Source organism: Xenopus laevis, chromosome 7S (genome assembly GCF_017654675.1).
Source record: "Xenopus laevis strain J_2021 chromosome 7S, Xenopus_laevis_v10.1, whole genome shotgun sequence".
NCBI lineage: Eukaryota > Metazoa > Chordata > Amphibia > Anura > Pipidae > Xenopus > Xenopus laevis.
In genome coordinates, this window is record NC_054384.1 from 106,080,920 (window position 1) to 106,105,192 (window position 24,273).

The 24,273-nt window shown below is 38.1% G+C and overlaps 1 protein-coding gene across 1 annotated transcript; it reads left to right on the plus strand.

Moving 5' to 3' along the window:
- Positions 1 to 3,649: 3,649 nt before the first annotated feature.
- Positions 3,650 to 24,273, plus strand: LOC108705550 (sialic acid-binding Ig-like lectin 12). The gene is made up of 9 exons (XM_041571690.1): positions 3,650 to 3,908; positions 4,810 to 4,976; positions 6,819 to 7,181; positions 10,182 to 10,475; positions 15,204 to 15,245; positions 18,005 to 18,241; positions 19,988 to 20,102; positions 21,630 to 21,723; positions 23,071 to 24,273. Exons 2-9 carry the CDS (start codon positions 4,901 to 4,903, stop codon positions 23,218 to 23,220), a joined length of 1,371 nt encoding a protein of 456 aa, XP_041427624.1. The 5' UTR covers positions 3,650 to 3,908; positions 4,810 to 4,900; the 3' UTR covers positions 23,221 to 24,273.

Below are 24,273 nucleotides of genomic sequence, written 5' to 3' on the forward strand. Positions count from 1 at the left end.
TTCCGATGCCCCAAGACCAACTATTTCAAATTGCACATCAGCTGGTGACATACTTTTTATATTCATGTCTAAATGAATTCCACAATGGTGTTCATCCTAGCTTTATTGACAAATGGACAAACACAGGCGTCCAATCCGTAGGTGATTTATTGAATCCCCAGTCTAAGAAGATTTCATCATTAGACCTCCTTAAAGTCTTTAAATGTCTTCAGCTTAAACATTTTGTCACAAATTATCAGGCAGAAAATGAGGTTGTCCTCTAATATAAACTGATGTTACAACGCTACTTCAAATACTTTTGTGGGAGAGTTTGCAAAGACACAATTTTTCACTTTTTGAACATTCTCATTAGAATGAACTGTGAACAATTCTTGCATTGGCGAACTATAGTACATCCCCCCCATATGTATAATTTTCAGTTAGTCGAGAAATTAGAAAAACTCACATAGAAAAAATGCTTTAAAATTGCCATAGTCAGTAATGATGAGCAAATCTGTCCTGTTTCTCTTCCTGAAAAACTTTTTAGATGTTTTATGTTCAAATTTTCAGATTTTTTACCCAATAAATTTCATACACTTTTTCAAAGCATAACTGTAATTCTGGTGATTTGCAGCAAAAAAAATTCAAGTTGAACGTTCATAAATTGGCCCCATCATATCATTTTGCCACTTGTTTTCTACCATGTGCTTCTCATTTAGCAGTCATAGGAAATTCAGAGTTTTCCTACTAATTTCTAAAATAATCATATCTGCATACCTCCCAACATTTGAAAATAACAAAAACATCAGCTATGCTGACCACACCCATTATATAGCCACACCCCCTAATTACCATGTCCATTTTACAGAATTCGGCAGGTCATGAAAGTTTGAACACATTGCTGAGAATTTTAGGGCCATGTTTTTTGTTACAACAGTTTTGCTAATGAAGGAAATTTTCCCTTTAAGATGTGAGTCTCAGTTCTCCCAAGAGGCCTGCTTATCTTAAATTGTTACAATTGTTTCTGTGCTTAACTTAAATTGTTACAAATGTATCTAAGTGCAGCTGTTCAGTATTCCGGGCTCTCTGCCAAAAAGCCTCTTATTTTAATTAAATTTCAGAAATGTTGTATCTTTTTCTGGCGTCAATGCAGGAGATCAAAGAGAAACTTGGGACATTTCAGTAAGAAACCCAGGACTGCGGACTGTGCTGTCAAAATCGGGACTGTCTCGCAGAAAACAGGACAGTTGAGAGGTATGTATTTGGGCCTTTTCCAAATGGCTGTTGGTGCAATGCAGTCTGTGCTGCATAGATATCAAACCCTTTGCTGAAATACTATATTTTTTTCTTCATTGATGACAATAAGGGGCCGATTCACTAAGGGTCGAATATTGAGGGTTAATTAACCCTCGATATTCGACTGGGAATTAAAATCCTTCGACTTCGAATATTGAAGTCGAAGGATTTAGCGCAGATAGTTCAATCGAACAATCGAAGGATTATTCCTTCGATCGAACGATTAAATCCTTCGAATCGTTCGATTCGAAGGATTTTAATCCAACGATCGAAGGAATATCCTTCGATCAAAAAAACATAGGAAAGCCTATGGGGACCTTCCCCATAGGCTAACATTGAGTTCGGTAGGTTTTAGATGGCGAACTAGGGGGTCGAAGTTTTTTTTAAAGAGACAGTACTTCGATTATCGAATGGTCGAATAGTCGAACGATTTTTAGTTCGAATCCTTCGATTCAAAGTCGTAGTCGAAGGTCGAAGTAGCCCATTCGATGGTCGAAGTAGCCCAAAAAACACTTAGAAATTTGAAGTTTTTTTACTTTGAATCCTTCACTCGAAGTTAGTGAATCGGCCCCATATTGTTGCTAGGAATTGCAATTAAAATAAAAAACAAACCAACATGAGACAACCACACCTGCAAGACAATAAAACCTTCTCTAGGCTGTTACCACAGTGGAGTTATACCCACAAGATAGTACCATTAATTACACAAAATAGAGCATTCTTCCCTCTATAATTAAAATGAAGGACAGATAAAGAGATCAAGCTTTAGCTGAACCAAAGGAGAACAGGAACCAAAACTTTCTTGAAAAACAGGAAGTGAGTTTAAATATATTCTTTTGTTTCTCTGCAATAGAGCTCAGTCATATAGGTCCCAAAAAAGGCTGTCTTCAAGATGATTAATTAATTAAACTTTTTAATGCAACAATACAAAAGTAGGTACAAAAACCTCCGCTGTACTGTTGCAGAAACCATTTCATTTGAGCACCTTAATTGTCTTGCTGCCCCATTAAACATATAATAACATTCAGTGCCTTCAAAACCTTCTGAAAATGGTTGATTTCAATTTTTTTAGGTTTCTGGTGAATGAAGAAAACACCAATTTCTGGATGTTTACACCTTGTGCCAATCTATCCAAACTATTTTGGAAATGATAGCATTAAGGGGCAGATTTATCAAGGGTTGAATTTCGAATTTGAAAAACTTTGAAATTCAAATTTGAATTTCAAAGTTTTTCAAATTTGAAATTTGATTGATTAGGTCCATTTTTGATCGAATTCTAATCGTACAAATCGAAGTAATAGCGCATTCGACTGAATTCGATTCAAAGTTTTTCCAAAAAAACTTTGATTTTTCAAAGTCCACCAATTGACTCCAAATAGGTTCTAGGAGGTCCCCCATAGGCTAAAATAGCAATCCGGGAGGTCTTAGATGGCAAATGGTCGAAGTCCAATTTTAATAAATTCAAAAATTCGAAATCTCGAAAAAAAATCAAAATAAAATTCAAAATTCCAATTTTCCCATTTTTTTCAAATTCAAATCAAATCTGGACTATTCCCTAGTCGAAGTACATAAAAATTAGATTGAAATCCGAATTTTTTCATTAGAATTTTCACTTCGACCTTTGATAAATCTGCCCCTCAGTCATGGGCCCATAATCTAATATTTAATAATGTTTTCAGTAGAGGTATGGGATCCATTATCCAGAAACCTGTTATGCAGAAAGCTCTGAATTACAGAAAGGCCGTCTCCCGTAGACCCCATTTTATCGAAATAATCCAACTTTTTAAAAATGATTTCCTTTTCTCTATAAAACAGTACCTTATATATAATAATAATATAATCCTTATTGGAAGCAAAACCAGCCTGTTGAGGATATTTCAATGATTTTCTAATATTTTTTTCTAGTATTTTAAATGATTTTCTAGTATTTTTAAAAAATGATTACCTTTTTCTCTGTAATAATAAAACAGTAGCTTGTACTTGATCCCAACTAAGATATAATTAATCCTTGGAAGCAAAACCAGCCTATTGGGTTTATTTAATTTTACCATAGTTTCCAGTAGACCTAAGGTATGAAGATCCAAATTACAGAAAGATCCATTGTCTGGAAAGCCCCAGGTCCCGTATGGATTAATCCCCTGCAACGGAGCGCGCCTGACAGATGCCAACAATTGCTAAACTGATTCTTAAAAGCGTCAGCCCTTGACTAAAGTGTGAAATTTACATGGAGTAAGGGTGTGATATCAAATAAGCAACTTTTCATGTAATTTCTTTCTTTACTGTTTTGCAGAAACGGATCTGGCACTTCCTTATACTAAATACAGTAACATCTGTGACTTCTTTGTCAATTATTCACTTGATTCCTGAAAATTATGCGGAATAAATGTGTGGTGTAGAACATGATGATAACTGCCCTACTTCTGCTTTTGTGCGTTAAGTAACGGATACATAGCAGAGATCACAAGAGAAAAACATTTGGGGGAAGATAAGCGAAGCAGCAGAATAAGGAGCGAAGACTAGAGGAGACATAAATGAAATAACATCAATAGAATCTGACCCAAGAGGAGAGAAGAGCATCATGTCAGGAGAGGAGAAACAATGAGAGAAAGAGAAGAATACTTCCATGGAACAGGGTAACGTGCAGAATCACTTTTTTCATTTTTTTTTATTTTCGTGCAAATACTGTAAGGTGAAATATTCCCAGTATGTTTGAGCTCTGGACCATAGAAAAGGCAAAGAAAGAAGTAGCTACAATTGTATTTGCCAAACATATTTGTGTTTTTCTTTATTAATATATTTATATTTTTAGAAGATTGCTATATTGGCCATATTATACAGGGTAACGGGGTCCATTATCCGGAAACCAGTTATCCAGAAAGCTCCGAATTACAGAAAGACTGTCTCCCATAGACTCTATTTCATTCAAAGTTTAAACAATGATTTCCTTTTTCTGTGTAATAATAAAACAGTAGATTGTACTTGATCCCAACTAAGATACAATGAATCCTTATTGGAAGCAAAACCAGCCTATTGGGTTTATTTAATGTTTATATGATTTTCTAGTAGACTTAAGGTATGAAGATCCAAATTACAGAAAGATTGTTATCTGGAAAACCCCAGGTCCTGACATTCTGGATAACTGGTTCCAATACCGGTAGAAGGATCTGAAGATTTCACATACAGTCACAAGGGCACTAAGTGGAACTGAGCAGATAGGCTGACTGACATTCACACAGCTTGAGCCCAGCTCAGTCATAGCTTAGCATTAACAGGAGTTAGATCTGTAAAGCTGACTATCTGACCCAGATACTGACCATTTGTGGGGCACCTCTCGGGGGGGGGAAATGGAGTCCTGTTCAGACTAAGTGGTCTGATTTTACTTGAAACGCATTACCTTTGTTATTAAACGCACATATCAACTTGAACTATCAGCAGCGGGAGAGGCCAGAATTTGCTTCCCAGACTTATAATAATAAAAATAGTGCACATACATGAGAATGTCAGCAATCATACATATGACCTATTCATACACAGAGAGAATGATTTAATGATGGATTCAGCTCAACCCAGTGGGATCTAATCTCATTGGCCGTTCACTGCCTTGGGAACACCAATAAACATCAGGATGTGGCACATGCAGCCTCAGATTTTCCAACATGGATTTGTGGTTCTGTTCTTTCTCTTGTCCTTACCTGGGAAGGGTGAGTATGAGCCTCTATGTGTTACTCTGTATTAAAATGGTGCTGTAAGTCCAATGCTGTATTAACCATTTGCTTGCTTTATATCTGATAGAGACTCAGCTGACACAGCTGTTTTAGAGTTAGTTTTGATCTACGGTACACAGTAAGTTCTAATGTCAAATAGCTCCAGCAGGGAATGGGTTAAACATTAGAGGGCTCATTCACTGATATACGTTCCATGATGTCCCACATCAGTGTCTGTGATAAAACACACATAGTATTTGTTAAACTGAATAACTGTTTATTAGTGATGGGCAAATTTGGGGCGCTTCGCCGAAGAATTCGCCAAACGGTGAAAAATGAGTGAAACGGCGACGGCGTCTATTTTTCTACGCCGGCGCAAATTCGCGGGCGTAAACGCGTCGTCTTCCAAAACAACGGATGCCATGAATTTGCACCTGCTGAATAAATTCACCCATCACTACTGTTTATCTAAAATAAATGGGCAACTAATACAGGCAGCACTCCTAACCAGGTGGCAATAGGGCCTCACTATCTGACAAAACAGGAGCTAAGTTGACCTGAGCCACTGCTAGTGGAGAAATACCTGTAGGAGGACTTTAGCCTTGCAGGGAGTTCCTTGTATGTACACTGGCTCTGTTCTGTGGATTACCCATCAGCCCCTGTGATACCATCTTAAGATCTCCTCGGGATTTCAAAAAACCCGTTTCTACTCCAGTATTTCAAGCTCAGTGTGGATTAAAACTGCCAGACTGGTTCTATGCATCAGCAGGATTTATTCCCCTTTTATTGGGTTGGTGTAACACACCTTGGGGTGCCTCAGCCGGGTGTTGTAACATATAACCCTGCATACACTGCCTTGGTTAGAGCCGCAGGGTGTAAACTCCATGTACTTTAGATCTTGTCCACCAGTACCTGCTTTTAGCCCTGGGTGAAGGCAACCTATACAAACTCCCCAAATCTCCCACTTATTAAAGGTTTGGGATTTCTACATTGTTAGAGCTCCAGTGTGGCCCAGGAGATTAGTAATAAGAAATGGTTACCTACTAATTGTGTGTATTTCTGTGTATTTCTGTGTGTGTAATTTACTTTTAAAAATTATTGCCATTGTTCCTTTGCTTTGAATACATAGACAAACACAAACACAGTCACAAATCTACATATTTTATTCGCGCCTGGCGAATAAATTCGCCCATCACTACTGTTTATCTTAAATAAATGGCCAACTAATACAGGCAGCACTCCTAACCAGGTGGCAATAGGGCCTCACTATCTGACAAAGCAGGAGCTAACTATCTGCCTAATTAAAGGAATTTAAAGTCCTTTAATGTATTCCCAACAGTCTCTGAATCTTCAAGCACTCCTTTAGGGTACTGTCCCTAGGATACTCACTCCAAAAATCACTTTGGATGATTCCTTCAGGCGAGTCCAACACTTGCAGCCCTGCAGTGTGACTACCAGCTCCTTTGGATAATCAGATGGATATCCCTTGCTGATGCAGGTTTCTCCAATCTGGATTTCTTTCACATTCTCTATCACTCCAGGCACAGTATCTGACATCCCTGTGCCAGCCTGATCCAAATGACTGCTTTTAGTGGGGCCTTCCAGCTCTCTGGGCCCACCAGCAATTCCTCTCTCTCTCTCTCTCTCTCTCTCTCTCTCTCCTTTCTACATTGTTAGAGCTCCAGTGTGGAGATTAGTACTAAGAAAGGGTTACCTACTAATTGTGTGTATTTCTGTGTGTGTGTAATTTACTTTTAAAAATTATTTCCATCGTTCCTTTGCTTTGAATACATAGACAACGACAAATACATTCACAAATCTACATATTTTATTCCACAGGTGCTGATGGTCAAACACCAGGTTATACTCTATCAGTCCAGAGTTTAGTGTCAGTGACATCAGGTCTCTGTGTGGAAATTCCCTGCAAATTTACCTTTGACACTAGAACTTTATCTACAAATGTCACAGGGATTTGGCATAAAAAAATGACTCAAGACATCGTTGCAGCCTCTACAGATGCCTCTATAGTTTCTGAAAGAACAAAAGGTAGATTCAGATTGACTGGAAAACTACATGAAGGAGACTGCTCATTCTCTATCAGTAACGTACAAAAAGGAGATCAAGGGAAATATGAATTCCGATTTGAAGATGGAGGCCATAAATATTCCTATCGGTGGAACATGCTTTATGTGATTGTGACAAGTAAGTAAGAGAAAACCAGTGTATATTGCAGGTGGGATGTACAGTGTGTAACGTGGTGTCCTGTGCCCCCTTTCTGGGATACTTATCAGAGTAACACACACACCATAGTCCCCTTCTTTTTGGGGAACCTGTGCCACACTCTAGCTCTGAATGAACAGGAGGTCCACACTCACTTGCAATGAATTAATTTATTGTCAGCCACCAGTGATGCAGGAAAATTTTCAAAACCATATTCTCCTCACACACTCTCACTTAGGGTTTCCAGACCACTAGGCCCCAGCCTCCTGCCCACTTCCCTGTTCCTACAAACCTCCAGGGACGCTGCTCCTAGTTACAGACTTTCTGCAGAGAAGTCAACCTTGCAGTTGAGACAAGCAAGGCCCTATCACCCCTAGTCCCTTCTCCATTATTTCCCTAACTGGATGAGTCCCGCCAGGACACTGGTCTCTCACTTCCTCCTCGTTGGAGGCTCAGCTGCTTCTCTCTCTCTACTCAAACACTACCCATCTCCACTTGCAGTGAGCGCCAACCAAATTGACCCTGTTACTATCTTACCTACTCACTCCTACCATTTCCTTCTATGGTCACCTACCTCAGACACCCTGACATCATGTACTGTCCCTTTCCTTATCAGTCAAAGAGGAATTAGCGCTCTGTGCGTCCCCTTATATAGCTTCTCCTGAGACATCCCTTTCCCAACAGTGCCACCTGGTAGCTGAACCAGACATAACCTTAATTACAATAAAAAACATATTCCCACTCCTTAGAAGTGTTTCTAATATGGACAATATGTCATTATACTGATGTCAGATGGAAAGATTTTTCTAATAAATATATATAAATATATCCCCAATTACTTTACCTTCCCCTCATAGATTATGTCCAAGGGGACCTTAAGTCTAAGAAGGGAGTAATGTCATGGGTCAAAATATGACACCTAGTGATCCCATGTTTGGCTGCCAAGTGTCACTGTGTTATAATATATAATGCTGTTGTCAGGAGAAAGAAAGAGGCTGCTCTGATGTTCTTCCAGTCTGACCACCAAGTAGTCAAGGAAGTTGTCAGGAGAAAGAAAGAGGCTGCTCTGATGTTCTCACATCTTTCCTAAACAGAAAAACATCAGAGCAGCCTCTTTCTTTCTCCTGACAACTTCCTTGACTACTTGGTGGTCAGACTGGAAGAACATCAGAGCAGCCTCTTTCTTTCTCCTGACAACTTCCTTGACTACTTGGTGGTCAGACTGGTGGGAAAATGACCAGCAGGTGGCGCTGTTGCAACAAAATTCATTCATATTAACAGTACATGTATCCCTTAATATCTTGCAATAAAAAGAAAATAAATAATGAATGTAAATTACAAAAGTGCTTAGAATAGCTCCCTCATCCATTTTACATTCACATATTTTAAAGGTTTACTTATCCTTTAAGGTCTCATCCGGAGCACATTATTGGGGTAAAGCAATCAGTTAGAGTAACAGGGCCACTCAATTTACTGTAGCCTTGCATATTACGAAGTGTTTTTGAAAAGCACAATATAAAACACAATAGTTTGTTTCACTGGCAGCTATTATCTCAGAGTGGGTCACTTTTCATAGGATCCTCCATGGTCATTGCTGATTGAATGCTAAAGGTTCTGGTTTGATACCCAAGCTAAAAAATTCCTGGTTTGATTTTTTTCTTGGCTAAGAAATATCAGCATGTTTAGTACATTAAAGTTTAGTTTCACAAAATATCCTTCCAAACACAAACTATTGTAATCATCAAAAGTTTCTTTACGACTGTTAATAAGCTGATGTCTGCCATTGTTTTTCAATAGTCAGAACCTAATGAAGAAAAGAGACATAATACCACCTTAGTAGCATTTTTCAGCTGACATGAAAGGATCATAGGGCTCATTCATAAACACTGGGCAAATTTGCACCTGGGCAGTAACGCTTGGAAACCAATCAAATATTTGCTTTTATTGTTTGACCTGCAGCTGAGCAAAGTTGGCAAGTGTTTACACAAAAGCCCAACTTGTTGCTATTTAGTTGTTATAGAGTAAAGGAGAATGGAGGCTACTGAAGCAGTTTATTGCCAATAGATTAGCCACAGTAGTGCAATCTATAACACTATATTTATTCTGTAGAATAAATATTACTACAGCACTAGAAGATCTCTCTATTTGTTTAGGATAGCATCTGCCTTATTAGCTTGGTGTGACATCACTTCCTGGCTGAGTCTCTTCCTGCTCACTCATAGCTCTGAGCTCAGATTACAGCAGGGAGGGGAGGAGGGAGGGGGAAAAGGAGTGGAAGAGGGAGAGAGGAGAAAACTGAGCATGCTCAAGCCCAAGCCCTGGAGGTTTAAGTAGAAAACAGGAAGTCTGATACAGAAGCCCATGAGTACACAATAGAAGGAAAGAAATCTGATGTATCTTTTGACAGAGGACTCAGAGCAGCATTAATTTGAAGGTTTACTGGTATATTTATATAGAACTTTCTGATGGAGCTTACTTGATTTTAAGCTTTCCTTCTCTTTCAACGGGGAACACTACCTGAACAATTACTTTCACGCATTGGAGTAACTATAGAGGAAGCAGACTCCATGGTTACTGGGGGGCCTGGGGTCTTCTCCCTCAATAGCTGTAAGGAATTCCTCCTCCCCAGCCGCTGTTTTACTTACCCAATGTGAGCAGCTGTGGAGCTGGGGACACCAGTTGGCAGGTGGGTTGAGGGAGAGCCGGGTAGGTACGTGCCACGTACGTGTGCCTTTGCCACTGCTTTAATCTAAGGGTGATCGATTATACCTTTAAAATGGGATGGCCATAAAATATTGTAAAAACATTCTAAATGTACATTATGCAAGTTAGAAAGTTATGATGTCCAAGAAGAAACAAAATTAATTAAATGACATCTTTCATTTATAGCAGAAACCAACGCTCTTTTCCCTAATTAAATGTATGGCCAGTGCCCTGTGCACTTCAACATCTTCTCATCTGTTTCTCCCAATTTTGTTTCAGATCTACGAGGACCTACTATATCCCCTGTAGGGAAGCTGATCGCTGGGAAGCAAATAACACTGACTTGTCAGTCCCTTCCAGCATCTCAAGGGTGCAAGGGAAACATCACATGGGAAGGAACCATAAACATACAGACTACTTCTAATTCTGAGATAATGGATAGGTCTGGTAAAGTCACCTCCAATTCAGTAATTAGATTTACTCCATCCCAGAGAGATCACAAGAGCTCACTAACATGTACAGTGACTTACAGTGGGGTCTCCACTTACAGCAGCATCAGCCTGAATGTTGAGTGTAAGTTTTCTCTCTTCCTCACTGACATCAAATATCTTATGCACATTGGTTTTATTTCCCCCTGAATTTCCTCATTCACAGGATTTTTACTTTTTGTGTTTCCATGGTTGCTCTGCATTGCCAAAAACATGTTATTAAAGTCACACATTACAATGTAAGTCTGATACTTGGGCCGGCTGGTTCTTATAAGGAAATACAGACTGCACTGATTTCTTTGATTCTGGGGAATCAGGTATCTAATGTATCAGCCCGTCTGAAAAAAAAACATTTATATCTATTCACTTTTTTTTTTCTACATACCCCAACTAAATGAGTTTATTTCAAAAAGGGGGAGGCAGTATATTTTCCTTAAAACAATATTAAATGCATCCAAGTAAAATGAATTTGCTACCCCAATTAACAACAATTTATTTTATGTATGGACACTTAAGGGGTTATTTATCAATGGTCGAATTTCGAATTTATGTTAGTTTTTTTTTACTCTAAAAAAATTTGCTCACAACTCGAATGGGAGGTTATTTATGAAAAAACTTGAACATCTAATATTTGATAAAATGCGAACGACCGAAAATTCTCATCAAATTCTAAACAAGTTTTCCTCCGTCTAAAAAACCCGAATGTCAGGAAGGCTATAAACATATTCAATTGGGTCAAGGGACCTCTGCCATTGACTTGTACATGAACTCAGCAGGTTTTAGGTGGCGAATATTCAAATTAGAACTGTTTCAAGGGTCGAGTGTGTGATAAAGCTCACATTCGAATTTACATTCAAATTAGTGCTTTTAAATGAAAATTTGTGAGTTTTGACACAAAAAATTGGAATTTTTCATTCAAACCTTAAAGGGATATTGTCATGTGAATTTTTTTTTTTTATCAAAATGAATCAGTTACTAGTGCTGCTCCAGCAGAATTCTGAACTGAAATCCATTTCTCAAAAGAGCAAACAGATTTACTTATATTCAATTTTGAAATCTGACATGAGGATAGACATATTGTCAATTTCCCAGCTGCCCCCGGTCATGTGACTTGTGCCTGCACTTTAGGAGAGAAATGCTTTCTGGCAGGCTGCTGTTTTTCCTTCTCAATGTAACTGAATGTGTCTCAGTGGGACCTGGATTTTACTATTGAGTGCTGTTCTTAGATCTACCAGGCAGCTGTTATCTTGTGTTAGGGAGCTGCTATCTGGTTACCTTCCCATTGTTCTTTTGTTTGGCTGCTGGCGGGGGGGAGGGAGGGGGTGATATCACTCCAACTTGCAGTACAGCAGTAAAGAGTGATTGAAGTTTATCAGAGCACAAGTCACGACTTGGGGCAGCTGGGAAATTGACAATATGTCTAGCCCCATGTCAAATTTCAAAATTGAATATAAAAAAATCTGTTTGCTCTTTTGAGAAATGGATTTCAGTGCAGAATTCTGCTGGAGCAGCACTATTAACTGATTCATTTTGAAAAAAATGTTTTTTCCCATGACAGTATCCCTTTAATATATCTGCCCCTTGATGGTTCTCTGTCATCTCTTTGATAAAGATCTGAGAGAGGGTGGATACACTGGTCAGTATCCTGTATTGGTGATTTATAATAAACATCAGTCTCAGATAATAAAATGGTGATGAGAGAATCTGTGACGTTTTGCTTTGCCAAAAAACTAGCCAAACGGCAAAAAGTTACAGTACCTGTTGGATTATTTTTTTCTTGCTGAAACCTGGTGAAAAATTTCACTCACCCACTAAATTGTTAAATTCTTTGGAGTAAGCTAAAATTATCTTAAAATTAAACTTTAATATGATCTCGACTGCAAGACAATTGCCTATGGGTCTCTCTCTAGCCGTGTTTTTTGTAGAATGTAGAATGTGCATAACAATTATGCAATTGGGACCTGTGTTCCAGAGTTAGTACAAATATTAATATAAATTATTTTTAGTGGTTATCTGTCCTTGACTGAACCTTTTCTATTACAGCATATCTGTAAGAAGTGCCAAATGCATAAACCAAAGGATAAAATACTGTAGGTTATTTTTTAAGTCAACCTGGAATTCCATTGCCTATTTAAACACAGCAGAGAGAGCAGCCTTCATTCTTCCCTATGGTCATGGTACTCCTCAGTGACTTCTAATATCCTTATCATTTACAGTAGGGGGTACATTATCCCTTATAATACATGAGTGATACTCAGAGTTCCCTGTATAACTCAGCCTGCAGCCTTGTGCCTTTATATGGTCACAGAACAACCCCTCAGTGACTTCTAATATCCTTATCATTTACAGTAGGGGGTACATTATCCCTTATAATACATGAGTGATACTCAGAGTTCCCTGTAGAACTCAGCCTGCAGCCTTGTGTCTTTATATGGTCACAGAACAACCCCTCAGTGACTTCTAATATCCTTATCATTTACAGTAGGGGGTACATTATCCCTTATAATACATGAGTGATACTCAGAGTTCCCTGTATAACTCAGCCTGCAGCCTTGTGCCTTTATATGGTCACAGAACAACCCCTCAGTGACTTCTAATATCCTTATCATTTACAGTAGGGGGTACATTATCCCTTATAATACATGAGTGATACTCAGAGTTCCCTATATAACTCAGCCTGCAGCCTTGTGCCTTTATATGGTCACAGAACAACCCCTCAGTGACTTCTAATATCCTTATCATTTACAGTAGGGGGTACATTATCCCTTATAATACTTGACTGATACTCAGAGTTCTTATAACTCAGCCTGCAGCCTTGTGCCTTTATATGGTCACAGAACAACCCTTCAGTGACTTCTAATATCCTTATCATTTACAGCAGGGGGTACATTATCCCTTATAATACATGAGTGATACTCAGAGTTCCCTGTATAACTCAGCCTGCAGCCTTGTGCCTTTATATGGTCACAGAACCCCTCAGTGACTTCTAATATCCTTATCATTTACAGTAGGGGGTACATTATCCCTTATAATACATGAGTGATACTCAGAGTTCCCTGTATAACTCAGCCTGCAGCCTTGTGCCTTTATATGGTCACAGAACAACCCCTCAGTGACTTCTAATATCCTTATCATTTACAGTAGGGGGTACATTATCCCTTATAATACATGAGTGATACTCAGAGTTCCCTGTAGAACTCAGCCTGCAGCCTTGTGTCTTTATATGGTCACAGAACAACCCCTCAGTGACTTCTAATATCCTTATCATTTACAGTAGGGGGTACATTATCCCTTATAATACATGAGTGATACTCAGAGTTCCCTGTATAACTCAGCCTGCAGCCTTGTGCCTTTATATGGTCACAGAACAACCCCTCAGTGACTTCTAATATCCTTATCATTTACAGTAGGGGGTACATTATCCCTTATAATACATGAGTGATACTCAGAGTTCCCTATATAACTCAGCCTGCAGCCTTGTGCCTTTATATGGTCACAGAACAACCCCTCAGTGACTTCTAATATCCTTATCATTTACAGTAGGGGGTACATTATCCCTTATAATACTTGACTGATACTCAGAGTTCTTATAACTCAGCCTGCAGCCTTGTGCCTTTATATGGTCACAGAACAACCCTTCAGTGACTTCTAATATCCTTATCATTTACAGCAGGGGGTACATTATCCCTTATAATACATGAGTGATACTCAGAGTTCCCTGTATAACTCAGCCTGCAGCCTTGTGCCTTTATATGGTCACAGAACCCCTCAGTGACTTCTAATATCCTTATCATTTACAGTAGGGGGTACATTATCCCTTATAATACATGAGTGATACTCAGAGTTCCCTGTATAACGCAGCCTGCAGCCTTGTGCCTTTATATGGTCACAGAACAACCCCTCAGTGACTTCTAATATCCTTATCATTTACAGTAGGGGGTACATTATCCCTTATAATACATGAGTGATACTCAGAGTTCCCTGTATAACGCAGCCTGCAGCCTTGTGCCTTTATATGGTCACAGAACAACCCCTCAGTGACTTCTAATATCCTTATCATTTACAGTAGGGGGTACATTATCCCTTATAATACATGAGTGATACTCAGAGTTCCCTGTATAACTCAGCCTGCAGCCTTGTGCCTTTATATGGTCACAGAACACTTTGTGACCTTGCCATAAATCCGGGTCTGGATGGGAGACCGGGGTGGGAACTGAAAATCAGGTAACTCAGATTGACAGGTCTGCACCCTTATTGTACATAGATGGGTATATTTATTAAAGTTCGAATGCCAAAAACTCAAAAAAATCGAGTTTCTTTTACTATTAAATCCGAATTTTTAGTGGAAAAAAAAACTTCAAATTTTTCGTGATTTATTATACCCCGAGGATGGAAAAAGTCAGAATCTGATAATCCGGCATCTCAGACCTGCCAAGGTTATATATAAAATATATATAAGTCAATGGGTGAAGTCCCGACGATATCCTCATCTACGCTGGGTTTTGTGCATAAATCTAATGATTTTGTGGGTTTTGGGAAAAAATTATACGATTCAAATTGCTGGAAGATTTTAATGATTTTTTTTTAGGGAAAATGCATTGATAAATAAGGGGAAATAACCTGTGCGGATTTGGTCGGAGTATATTTCAGAAAATAATGAGATAGGTATTTTCAGATTTGGATAAATAAACCCCAAAGTGCCAATGAAAGCCAAGGAGTTTGTTTTGTCATGTTACATGGGAATATATCAATACGATGTTGAGATATAAAAGAAAATAAACTGTCCATTTATTCTCTGTCATTCTAATTTCAGATGCACCAAGAAGTCCATCTATTTTGAACTGCACATCAGCAGGTAATAATCAACTATTGATAATAATTTCTAACATGTTTCATTCAGTTCATCCTTACATTTCGGTTCTTTGAGTTAATAGAAATTTTAAAACTTATGTTAAATTTTTTTTTTTTTTATTCTAAACATTTTTTTAAATGTCTACTAAAACCTTCAAAGAGACTGAGAATTACATAGTAGTATATCTGAGACAATGCTAATAAGTAAAAACCAATAAGTATGCCAGTACCTGTTATCCAGGGACCTGTTATTCAGAATGTTCCAGCCTGGGGTTTTCCAAGTATTCCATACTTTAAATCTACTAAAAAAATAATTTAAACATTACGGGGCAGATTTATCAAGGGTCAAAGTGAATTCGAGGGAATTTTCTAAGTTAAAAAATTCGAAATTCGAAGTAATTTTTGGATACTTCGACCATCGAATAGACTACTACGACTTTGACCTTTGATTCAAAGTGAAATCGTTCGACTATTCGACCATTCGATAATCGAAGTACTGTCTCTTTAAAAAAACTTCGACTTCAATACTTCGCCAACTTAAACCTGCCGAAGTGCTATGTTAGCCTATGGGGCATATTTCTAAGTTTTTTGTATTCGAAGGGAAATCGTACGATAAAATCGTTAGAATCGTACGACTCAAAGAATGATCGGAGTACGATCGTACGATTGTACTACGATCGGAATACGATCGCACGATGCAAAAAGTCCTACGAATCCGACTTCGAATTTCGTAGTATATAATTCAACGGTCGAATTTCGAAGTATTTTCCACTTCGAAATTGGACCCTTGATAAATCTGCCCCTGCATGTATTGTTTTGCCTCCAATTTGGATTAATTGGGGGAAAAGTAATAACATTTGCAAAGAGAACACATTTGTGTACAAATAAGAATAAAAATTCCCGTTGCAATATAAGATTCTTCATTAGGCTTTTACTAAAGTTTTTTTACATACACAGCACGCTATCACAAACTATAAAATTCTCAATCCTACTGTTGCGTGAGGGGTGTTCGTAAAGGCAAACCTGTTCACTTTGTGAACATTTATTTGCATAGGAAACTATTTTTGCACTAGCGAATTAAGAAATTAAATTCCCTCAATTATATCTTAGTTGGGAAACAAGAACATGTACGTAATGTATGTGTATCAATTTACATATAAATTCAACTTATAAACAAACCTACAGACCCTATCTCGTACGTAATCCGGGACTACCAGTACTCAGGACCTGGGGTTTTCAGGAAAATGGATTTCCGCAATTTGGATCTTCATACCTTTAAAGGAGAAGGAAAGGTTAAAATTAAGTAAACTTTATCAGAAAGATCTATATAAATACACCAGTAACCCCTCAAAGTAATGCTGCTCTGAGTCCTCTGTCAAAAGAAACACCACATTTCTTTCCTTCTATTGTGTACTTATGGGCTTCTGTATCAGACTTCCGGTTTTCAGCTTAAACCTCCAGGGCTAGGGCTTGAGCATGCTCAGTTTGCTGCTCCCCTCCCCTCCCTTCTCTGCTGTAATCTGAGCCCAGAGCTATGAGTGAGCAGGGAAAGACTCAGGCAAGAAGTGATGTCAACACCAAGCTAATATGGCAGCTACTATCATAAACAAACAGAGCTTCTAGAGCTGTTTACTCAGGTATGTTAAAGCATTCTGCACAATAAATATAGTGTTATAGTTTGTACTATTTTGGCTAATCTATGGCAATAATCTGCCATGATAACTTTCCTTCTCCTTTAACCTACTAAAAATCATTTAAACATTAAATAAACCCAATAGGCTGGTTTTGCTTCCAATAAGGTTTAATTATATCTTAGTTTAGATCAAATACAAGCTACTGTCTTATTATTCCATAAAAAAAATGAATATTTCTGGATAATGGGTTTCCAGATAACAGATCCTATCCCTGTGCAATGCTACTGGGGGAGAGAGAGCAGATTTATTAAGGGTCGAATTTCGAATGTTAAAAAAGTTTTGCTATTTGACCCTCGAATTGAAATCCCTCGACTTCGAATATCGAAGTTGAGGGATTTTTACTGTATTCGATCGATCGAATAGAAATCGTTGGATCGTTCGATTAAATAGTTCGATTTTATCGATTCAAACTATTTTTAGCGATCAATCAAAGGATTTTTATTCGAACAAAAAAAACGTAGAAAAGTGCTCTGGAAGGTCCCCATAGGCTAATATTGCACTTCGGTAGCTTTAATTTGGCGAAGTATGAAGTCAAAGTTTTTTTTAAAGAGACAGTACTTTGATTATCGAATGGTCAAATAGTCGAACGATTTTTACTTTGAATCGTTCCATTCAAAGTCGAATGGTGGAATATAGCCTATTCGATAGTCGAAGTACCCAAAAATTTACTTCAAAACTCGAACTTTTTGCAATTCAAACCATTCACTCGAGCTTAGTAAATCAGCCCCTAAATATTGATTTCAACTTTTGATAAGTAAATACAGTCCCCAGATAAGCAAGAGGGAGTTCGGGGAAAGACACAGTAGGTCCAGTATGTACAAAAGTTTAACTTGTCATTAACTGCAGCTGAAGAAATATAAGAAGGAGAAAGAATTAGGGAAATAATTGCACATTTGTAAATGAAATGCATCTCGTCTTCGATATTTTATTTCAAAAGGTTTGGTAATATTATAAGTCGAAATCTGGGGGTTAAAAATGGATATAGAAAGGAACTTTATTAAATGCAGAGCGTTGTGTGTCCTACAGTTGGTCTGACAAAAACGTAATTTTCATGTGCTTTTCTCTGTAGGTTGTCTGGTTGAAGTCATAGATGGAACCTCTCTGTCCCTGCTCTGCTCGGCTGAAAGTCACCCTCCTGCCAATCTGTCCTGGGCCAAAAAGAGTCACAACAACATTATTCCCCTAAATTCCTCAAGTGGGAGATTAGATGTTTCTCATGTAACAATTGATAATGGGGGAGATTACATGTGCCAGGCAACGAATACACATGGAAATTCAACAGCTTTAATCAGAGTTGTTATCATTTGTGAGTTACTCAACCATACTCCTAGGGGCAGATTTATCAAGGGTCGAATTTCGAAGTAAAAAATACTTCGAAATTCAACCATCGAATTAAAATACTTTGAATTCGAACTTTTTTCATTGAATTTGTGTATTCTGCGGTCGAAGTAAAATCGCTCGATCGATTTTAATGTACCATCGAACAATTTTTCTTTGACTTCAAAAAACGTAGAAAAATGGTGTAGAAGGTCCCCATAGGCTAACATAGCACTTTGGCAGGTTTAATTTAGCGAAGTATTGAAGTCGAAGTTTTTTTAAAGAGACCGTACTTCGATTATCGAATGGTCGGATATCCGAACTATTTTACTTTGAATCGAATTCGTAGTATCCTATTCGATGATCGAAGTATCCAAAAAATTACTTTGAATTTCGAATTTTTTTACTTAGAAAATTCCCTCGAATTCACTTCGACCCTTGATAAATCTGCCCCTTAGAGTTTCATTACTATTACATTTTTTGTTGAATGATAATTGCTTCACCCAATAAAACATTGTACATATTACCACCTATGCTGTTCTCATTAGAACAACAAGTATATAAGGGCAGCTCTGTTCAAGTTTCATGGTTTGAAAACAAAAGAACATACAATTGAAAAGGGATTTATTCTATACAGTAAGAAAGATAAATAAAAACAAATAGTTGGGTAGTTATGAGCCAGACAGACAAAGAGAATAGCAAGCCAAGAGTTTAAGTGATTTACAACAGAAGATGCAGGTTATCATGACTTAAAGGGATACTGTCATGGGAAAAAAAAAATTTTTTCAAAATGAATCAGTTAATAGTGCTGCTCCAGCAGAATTCTGCACTGAAATCCATTTCTCAAAAGAGCAAACAGATTTTTTTATATTCAATTTTAAAATCTGACATGGGGCTAGACATATTGTCAATTTCCTAGCTGCCCCAAGTCATGTGACTTGTACTCTGATAAACTTCAATCACTCTTTACTGCTGTACTGCAAGTTGGAGTGATATCACCCCCTTCCTTCCCCCCCCCCCCAGCAGGTAACCAGATAACAGCTCCCTAACACAAGATAACAGCTGCCTGGTAGATCTAAGAACAGCACTCAATAGTAAAAACCCATGTTTCACTGAGGCACATTCAGTTACATTGAGAAGGAAAAACAGCAGCCTGCCAGAAAGCAAGTCACATGACCAGGGGCAGCTGGGAAATTGACAAAATGTCTAGCCCCATGTCAGATTTCAAAATTGAATATAAAAAAATCTGTTTGCTCTTTTGAGAAATGGATTTCAGTGCAGAATTCTGCTGGAGTAGCATTATTAACTGATGTGTTTTTAAAATGAATCAGCTGATTTTACCTTCTTCATAAAGGGAACAGAACATATGTGGTCATGAGGCTCCTGGGTAGATTCTAACCCCGATATTATTATTATTATTATTTATTATTAACATGTATTAATAAAGCGCCAACATATTGCGCAGCACTGGTAATATAAGGCATTATGTTTGCCCAGGAGCAGTTACCCATGGTAACCAATAAGAGACTTCAATTTAAACAGGATACTGGTAAACTCTACCTGCTGATTGGTTGCTATAGGTTATTGCCCCTGGCCTGGTGCAAACATTTGTGTTTTATTACTTAACCCCATAATATCCTTATCATAACAGGGAATACTATAAATAATTACTGCTCATGTCTGAATTAACTCCTTCTTCTAATGATGCACAGTATATTCATTTATTTATTTTTAGCTCTCAAACATCACACGATCAATCTTAATGGATTAATGTTTGGTGGAATTTTTATCTTACTCCTCGCTGCTGTTGCACTTTTAGCACTTTTGGCCGTGAAATACAAGAAAAACAAGTAAGTCTACCTTTTCAACCTTTGACAAAATAAATATGATTTTCTCCAGCTTTACTGAACATTGTATGTTGTGAAATAAAACTGAATGTAACGGAACCTCTTGCAGCTTGAATAAAATTTGAATCCTATTTTATTTTTCAAGAGATGTTGACCTTTAAAGAAGCAATACCCTAAGTTTGGTTATAGTATATGCTGAAAAGTCTGGAATAGGGAAACACAATTAAAGTGCTTTAAAGAAATGCTCTGCATTGGTAAAACTGGTGTGTTTTCTTCAGAAACTTTATTATAGTTCATATAAACAAACTGCTGTGTAGCCATGGGGGCAGCCATTCAAAGTTGAAAAAGGAGAAAAGGCACAGGATACACAGCAGATAAGCTCTGCAGTATACAATGGGATTCTTAAGAACTTATCGGTTATCTACTGTGTATCCTGTGCTTGAATGGCCGTCCCCATGGCTACACAGCAGCTTGTTTATATAAACTATAGTAGTACTTATCTGCTATCTACTGTGTATCCTGTGCTTGAATGGCTGCCCCATGACTACACAGCAGCTTGTTTATATAAACTATAGTAGTACTTACCTGTTATCTACTGTGTATCCTGTGCTTGAATGGCTGTCCCATGGCTACACAACAGCTTGTGTATATAAACTATAGTAGTACTTATCTGTTATCTACTGTGTATCCTGTGCTTGAATCGCTGCCCCCATGGCTACACAGCAGCTTGTTTATATAAACTATAGTAGTACTTATCTGTTATCTACTGTGTATCCTGTTCTTGAATGGCTGCCCCCATGGCTACACAGCAGTTTGTTTATATAAACTATAGTAGTACTTATCTGTTATCTACTGTGTATCCTGTGCTTGAATGGCTGCCCCATGGCTACACAGCAGCTTGTTTATATAAACTATAGTAGTACTTATCTGTTATCTACTGTGTATCCTGTGCTTGAATGGCTGCCCCCAGTGGCTACACAGCAGCTTGTTTATATAAACTATAGTAGTACTTATCTGTTATCTACTGTGTATCCTGTGCTTGAATGGCTGCCCCCAGTGGCTACACAGCAGCTTGTTTATATAAACTATAGTAGTACTTATCTGTTATCTACTGTGTATCCTGTGCTTGAATGGCTGCCCCCATGGCTACACAGCAGCTTGTTTATATAAACTATAGTAGTACTTATCTGTTATCTACTGTGTATCCTGTGCTTGAATGGCTGCCCCCATGGCTACACAGCAGCTTGTTTATATAAACTATAGTAGTACTTATCTGTTATCTACTGTGTATCCTGTGCTTGAATGGCTGCCCCCAGTGGCTACACAGCAGCTTGTTTATATAAACTATAGTAGAGTTTCTGAAGCAAACACACCAGTTTTACCAGTGCAGGTCAACACTACATTATATTGTCATTCCTTCAAAACACTTTTCTTTTACTGTTCCTGTAAGGTTTTAAAATATAATTTACATGTTTTTAATACTGAATAATTATAATAAATAATTTTTCTGCTCTTAATTTGTTTTGCCAGGAGAAGTCCTCCAGAGCCGGTTGAAGAAAGTAAAAGTTTATCACCAAATAATTATGAAGTGGTTTACTTTAACATAAACAGAAAAACATCTGATGTAAGAATATGTTATTGTTCTTATTATTTTTTTTATAATTAATTCTTTTTTTAATGAATTTTGTTACAACAGCACCACCTGCTGGTCAGTTTCCCACCAGTCTGACCACCAAGTAGTCAAGGAAGTTGTCAGGAGAAAGAAAGAGGCTGCTCTGATGTTCTTCTGCTTAGGAATAAAATTATAAACATTTGTCAAATCTTTCCTAAGCAGAAGAACATCAGCCTCTTTCTTACTCCTGACAACTTCCTTGACTACTTGCTGGTCAGACTGGTGGGAAACTGACCAGCAGGTGGCGCTGTTGTAACAAAATTCATTCATATTAACAGTACATGTATCCCTTAATATCTTGGAATAAAAACAAAATAAATAATGAATTCAAATGACAAAAGTGCTTAGAATAGCCCCTTCATCAATTTTACATTCACTTATTTAAAACGTTTACTTATCCTTTAACATGATCATGGTCTTAGGTCTAGTGAGCCAATTGGGCCCTGCGCCCCTGGGGGCCCCACATGAGGGGGCAGCATGGATAAGAATTGCCCTACCTCATAAAGCTGCCCAGCCCACCCCCAACTCTGATAAGCCCGTTCCACCTCAATCTCCACATGCCCAGCCCACCCTCAACCCCGATTGACTCTTTCTATCTCCTTCACGGTGTGCCCCTATTTAGTCTCTCTCTCCTGTGCCCCTATTTCCTCCCCCCCCCTCTCTCTCTCCTTTTCCTGTGTATACCTTAATATTTTACAGCAAAAAGTATACATTTCTCCAGATGCACACAACAGAAACTGTACACCATGGCACAACACTTCATCTAGGGGGCCCCGCCATATAGGTCCCAATTTGGCCCCCCATTTGATAAGACTGGCCCAGTTCAGGATTAGTTAAACCATACAATATAGATTTGGAGTGCTGAGAGCGTTGCACTTGTTTTGTGCTCACTTGGTAGTATTATCCGGAAACAGGATATACAGAAAGCACCCAATTATGGAATAACTATCTCCTATAAGCTCAATTTTATACAAATAATACAGATTTTTAAAAAAACAATTCAGTTTTCTCTTTAATAATAAAACAGTACCTTGTACTTGATCCCAACTAAGATATAATTAATCCTTATTGGAAGCAGAGCCAGCCTATTGGGTTTATTTAATGTTTACATTACTTCATAGTATAATTAAGATACGAAGATCCATATTACGGAAAGATCTATTATCCGGAAAACACCAGGTCCCGAGCATTCTGGATAAAAGGTCCCATACCTGTACAACAAAACAGCTTTCCTGGACAAATGTTTTATTTTCTTCATCCCACGTTATTTAATAGTTAATATATGATTTTACATTCCAGGATGAACCCTACATGGATGTCAGCTCTCCAAATGAATGTAAAATTCCTGATGAAGACCTGCAATATGTGACCCTTGATATCTCAAAGTTAAAACCAAAAAGGTCTCCAGAACCAGAAGACACTTTATATTCAGAAGTCAAAAGGAACTAAGATGAGGAATGGGTGGTATTAGAGAAGAGGCTCAACAGTAGCAACAATGATACTTCTGGGGTTTCATGTATAATAGCAATTGTTACTAGAATGGGCCACTGATCAGATCATTTACAGTCAGTGATAATTAGAAACACACTGATCATGGCTGAGATAGTTGAATGGAAAAAAACCTCTATAATAAACTATTACGCATAGGTAAAGGGATATTTCTTTGGAGCGCCACTAATATAGATATAAACTGTACCTCAGTATATTAATGCATATGCATTAAAAACATTTATATTTCTGCAAAAAAAAAAACTATTGCTCTCCCCCGTTCATCTTAATGTGGGGGTCCCTCAGGATTCTGTACTTGGTCCTCTCTTGTTCTCCTTGTACACTCTCTCTTTAGGAGACCTTATATCTTCCTTTGGTCTTAAATACCACCTGTAAGCAGACTGCTTAGTAGCTATCTTTTCCTGGGTGAACCAACGCCACTTCAAGCTCAACTTGGCCAAGACTGAGCTCATGGTCTTTCCACCCAAACTGAGCCCATCTCTTCCTTTCACCATTACTTTTGATGACATGACCATTAACCCGGTTAACTAAGCATGCTGCTTGGGGGTCTTCTTTGACCTGTCCCTCTCTAATTAAATTAATAATACTGCCAAAACTTGTCAAGACAAGATACTTCTGTTTCTTACACATACAACAGCCAAAAGACTAATCCATGCACTTTTCTTATTCCGTTTAGACTTTTGCAATGTCCTACTAACCAATCTTCCTGACTCTCATCTCTCTTCCCTCCAATCAATCTTAAACTCTGCTACCAGGATCCTTCTGCTCTCTCCTAAAAGGGAACCTGCTCAACCCCAACTAAAATACTTATCATGGATGCCTGTTAAGAAAAAGATAGAATATAAAACCCTTCTACTGACATTAAAAGTCTCACTCCTCTGCTCTTCACTACATTTCTTTTCTTGTCTCACTGTATGTTCCTGGTCATCTTCTCCTCTCAGAGCCACCGTCTCTTCACACCATCCACATCCACTGCAACCTCTCGTCTCAAAC

Excerpts from the sequence above, each read along its gene's own strand:
- LOC108705550 (XM_041571690.1), top strand. The coding sequence starts at position 4,901 with ATGTGGCACATGCAGCCTCAGATTTTCCAACATGGATTTGTGGTTCTG. Across the intron at positions 4,977-6,818 it reads CTTGTCCTTACCTGGGAAGG|GTGCTGATGGTCAAACACCA; the intron begins GTGAGTATGAGC and ends TTTATTCCACAG. Across the intron at positions 20,103-21,629 it reads GTGAAATACAAGAAAAACAA|GAGAAGTCCTCCAGAGCCGG; the intron begins GTAAGTCTACCT and ends TTGTTTTGCCAG.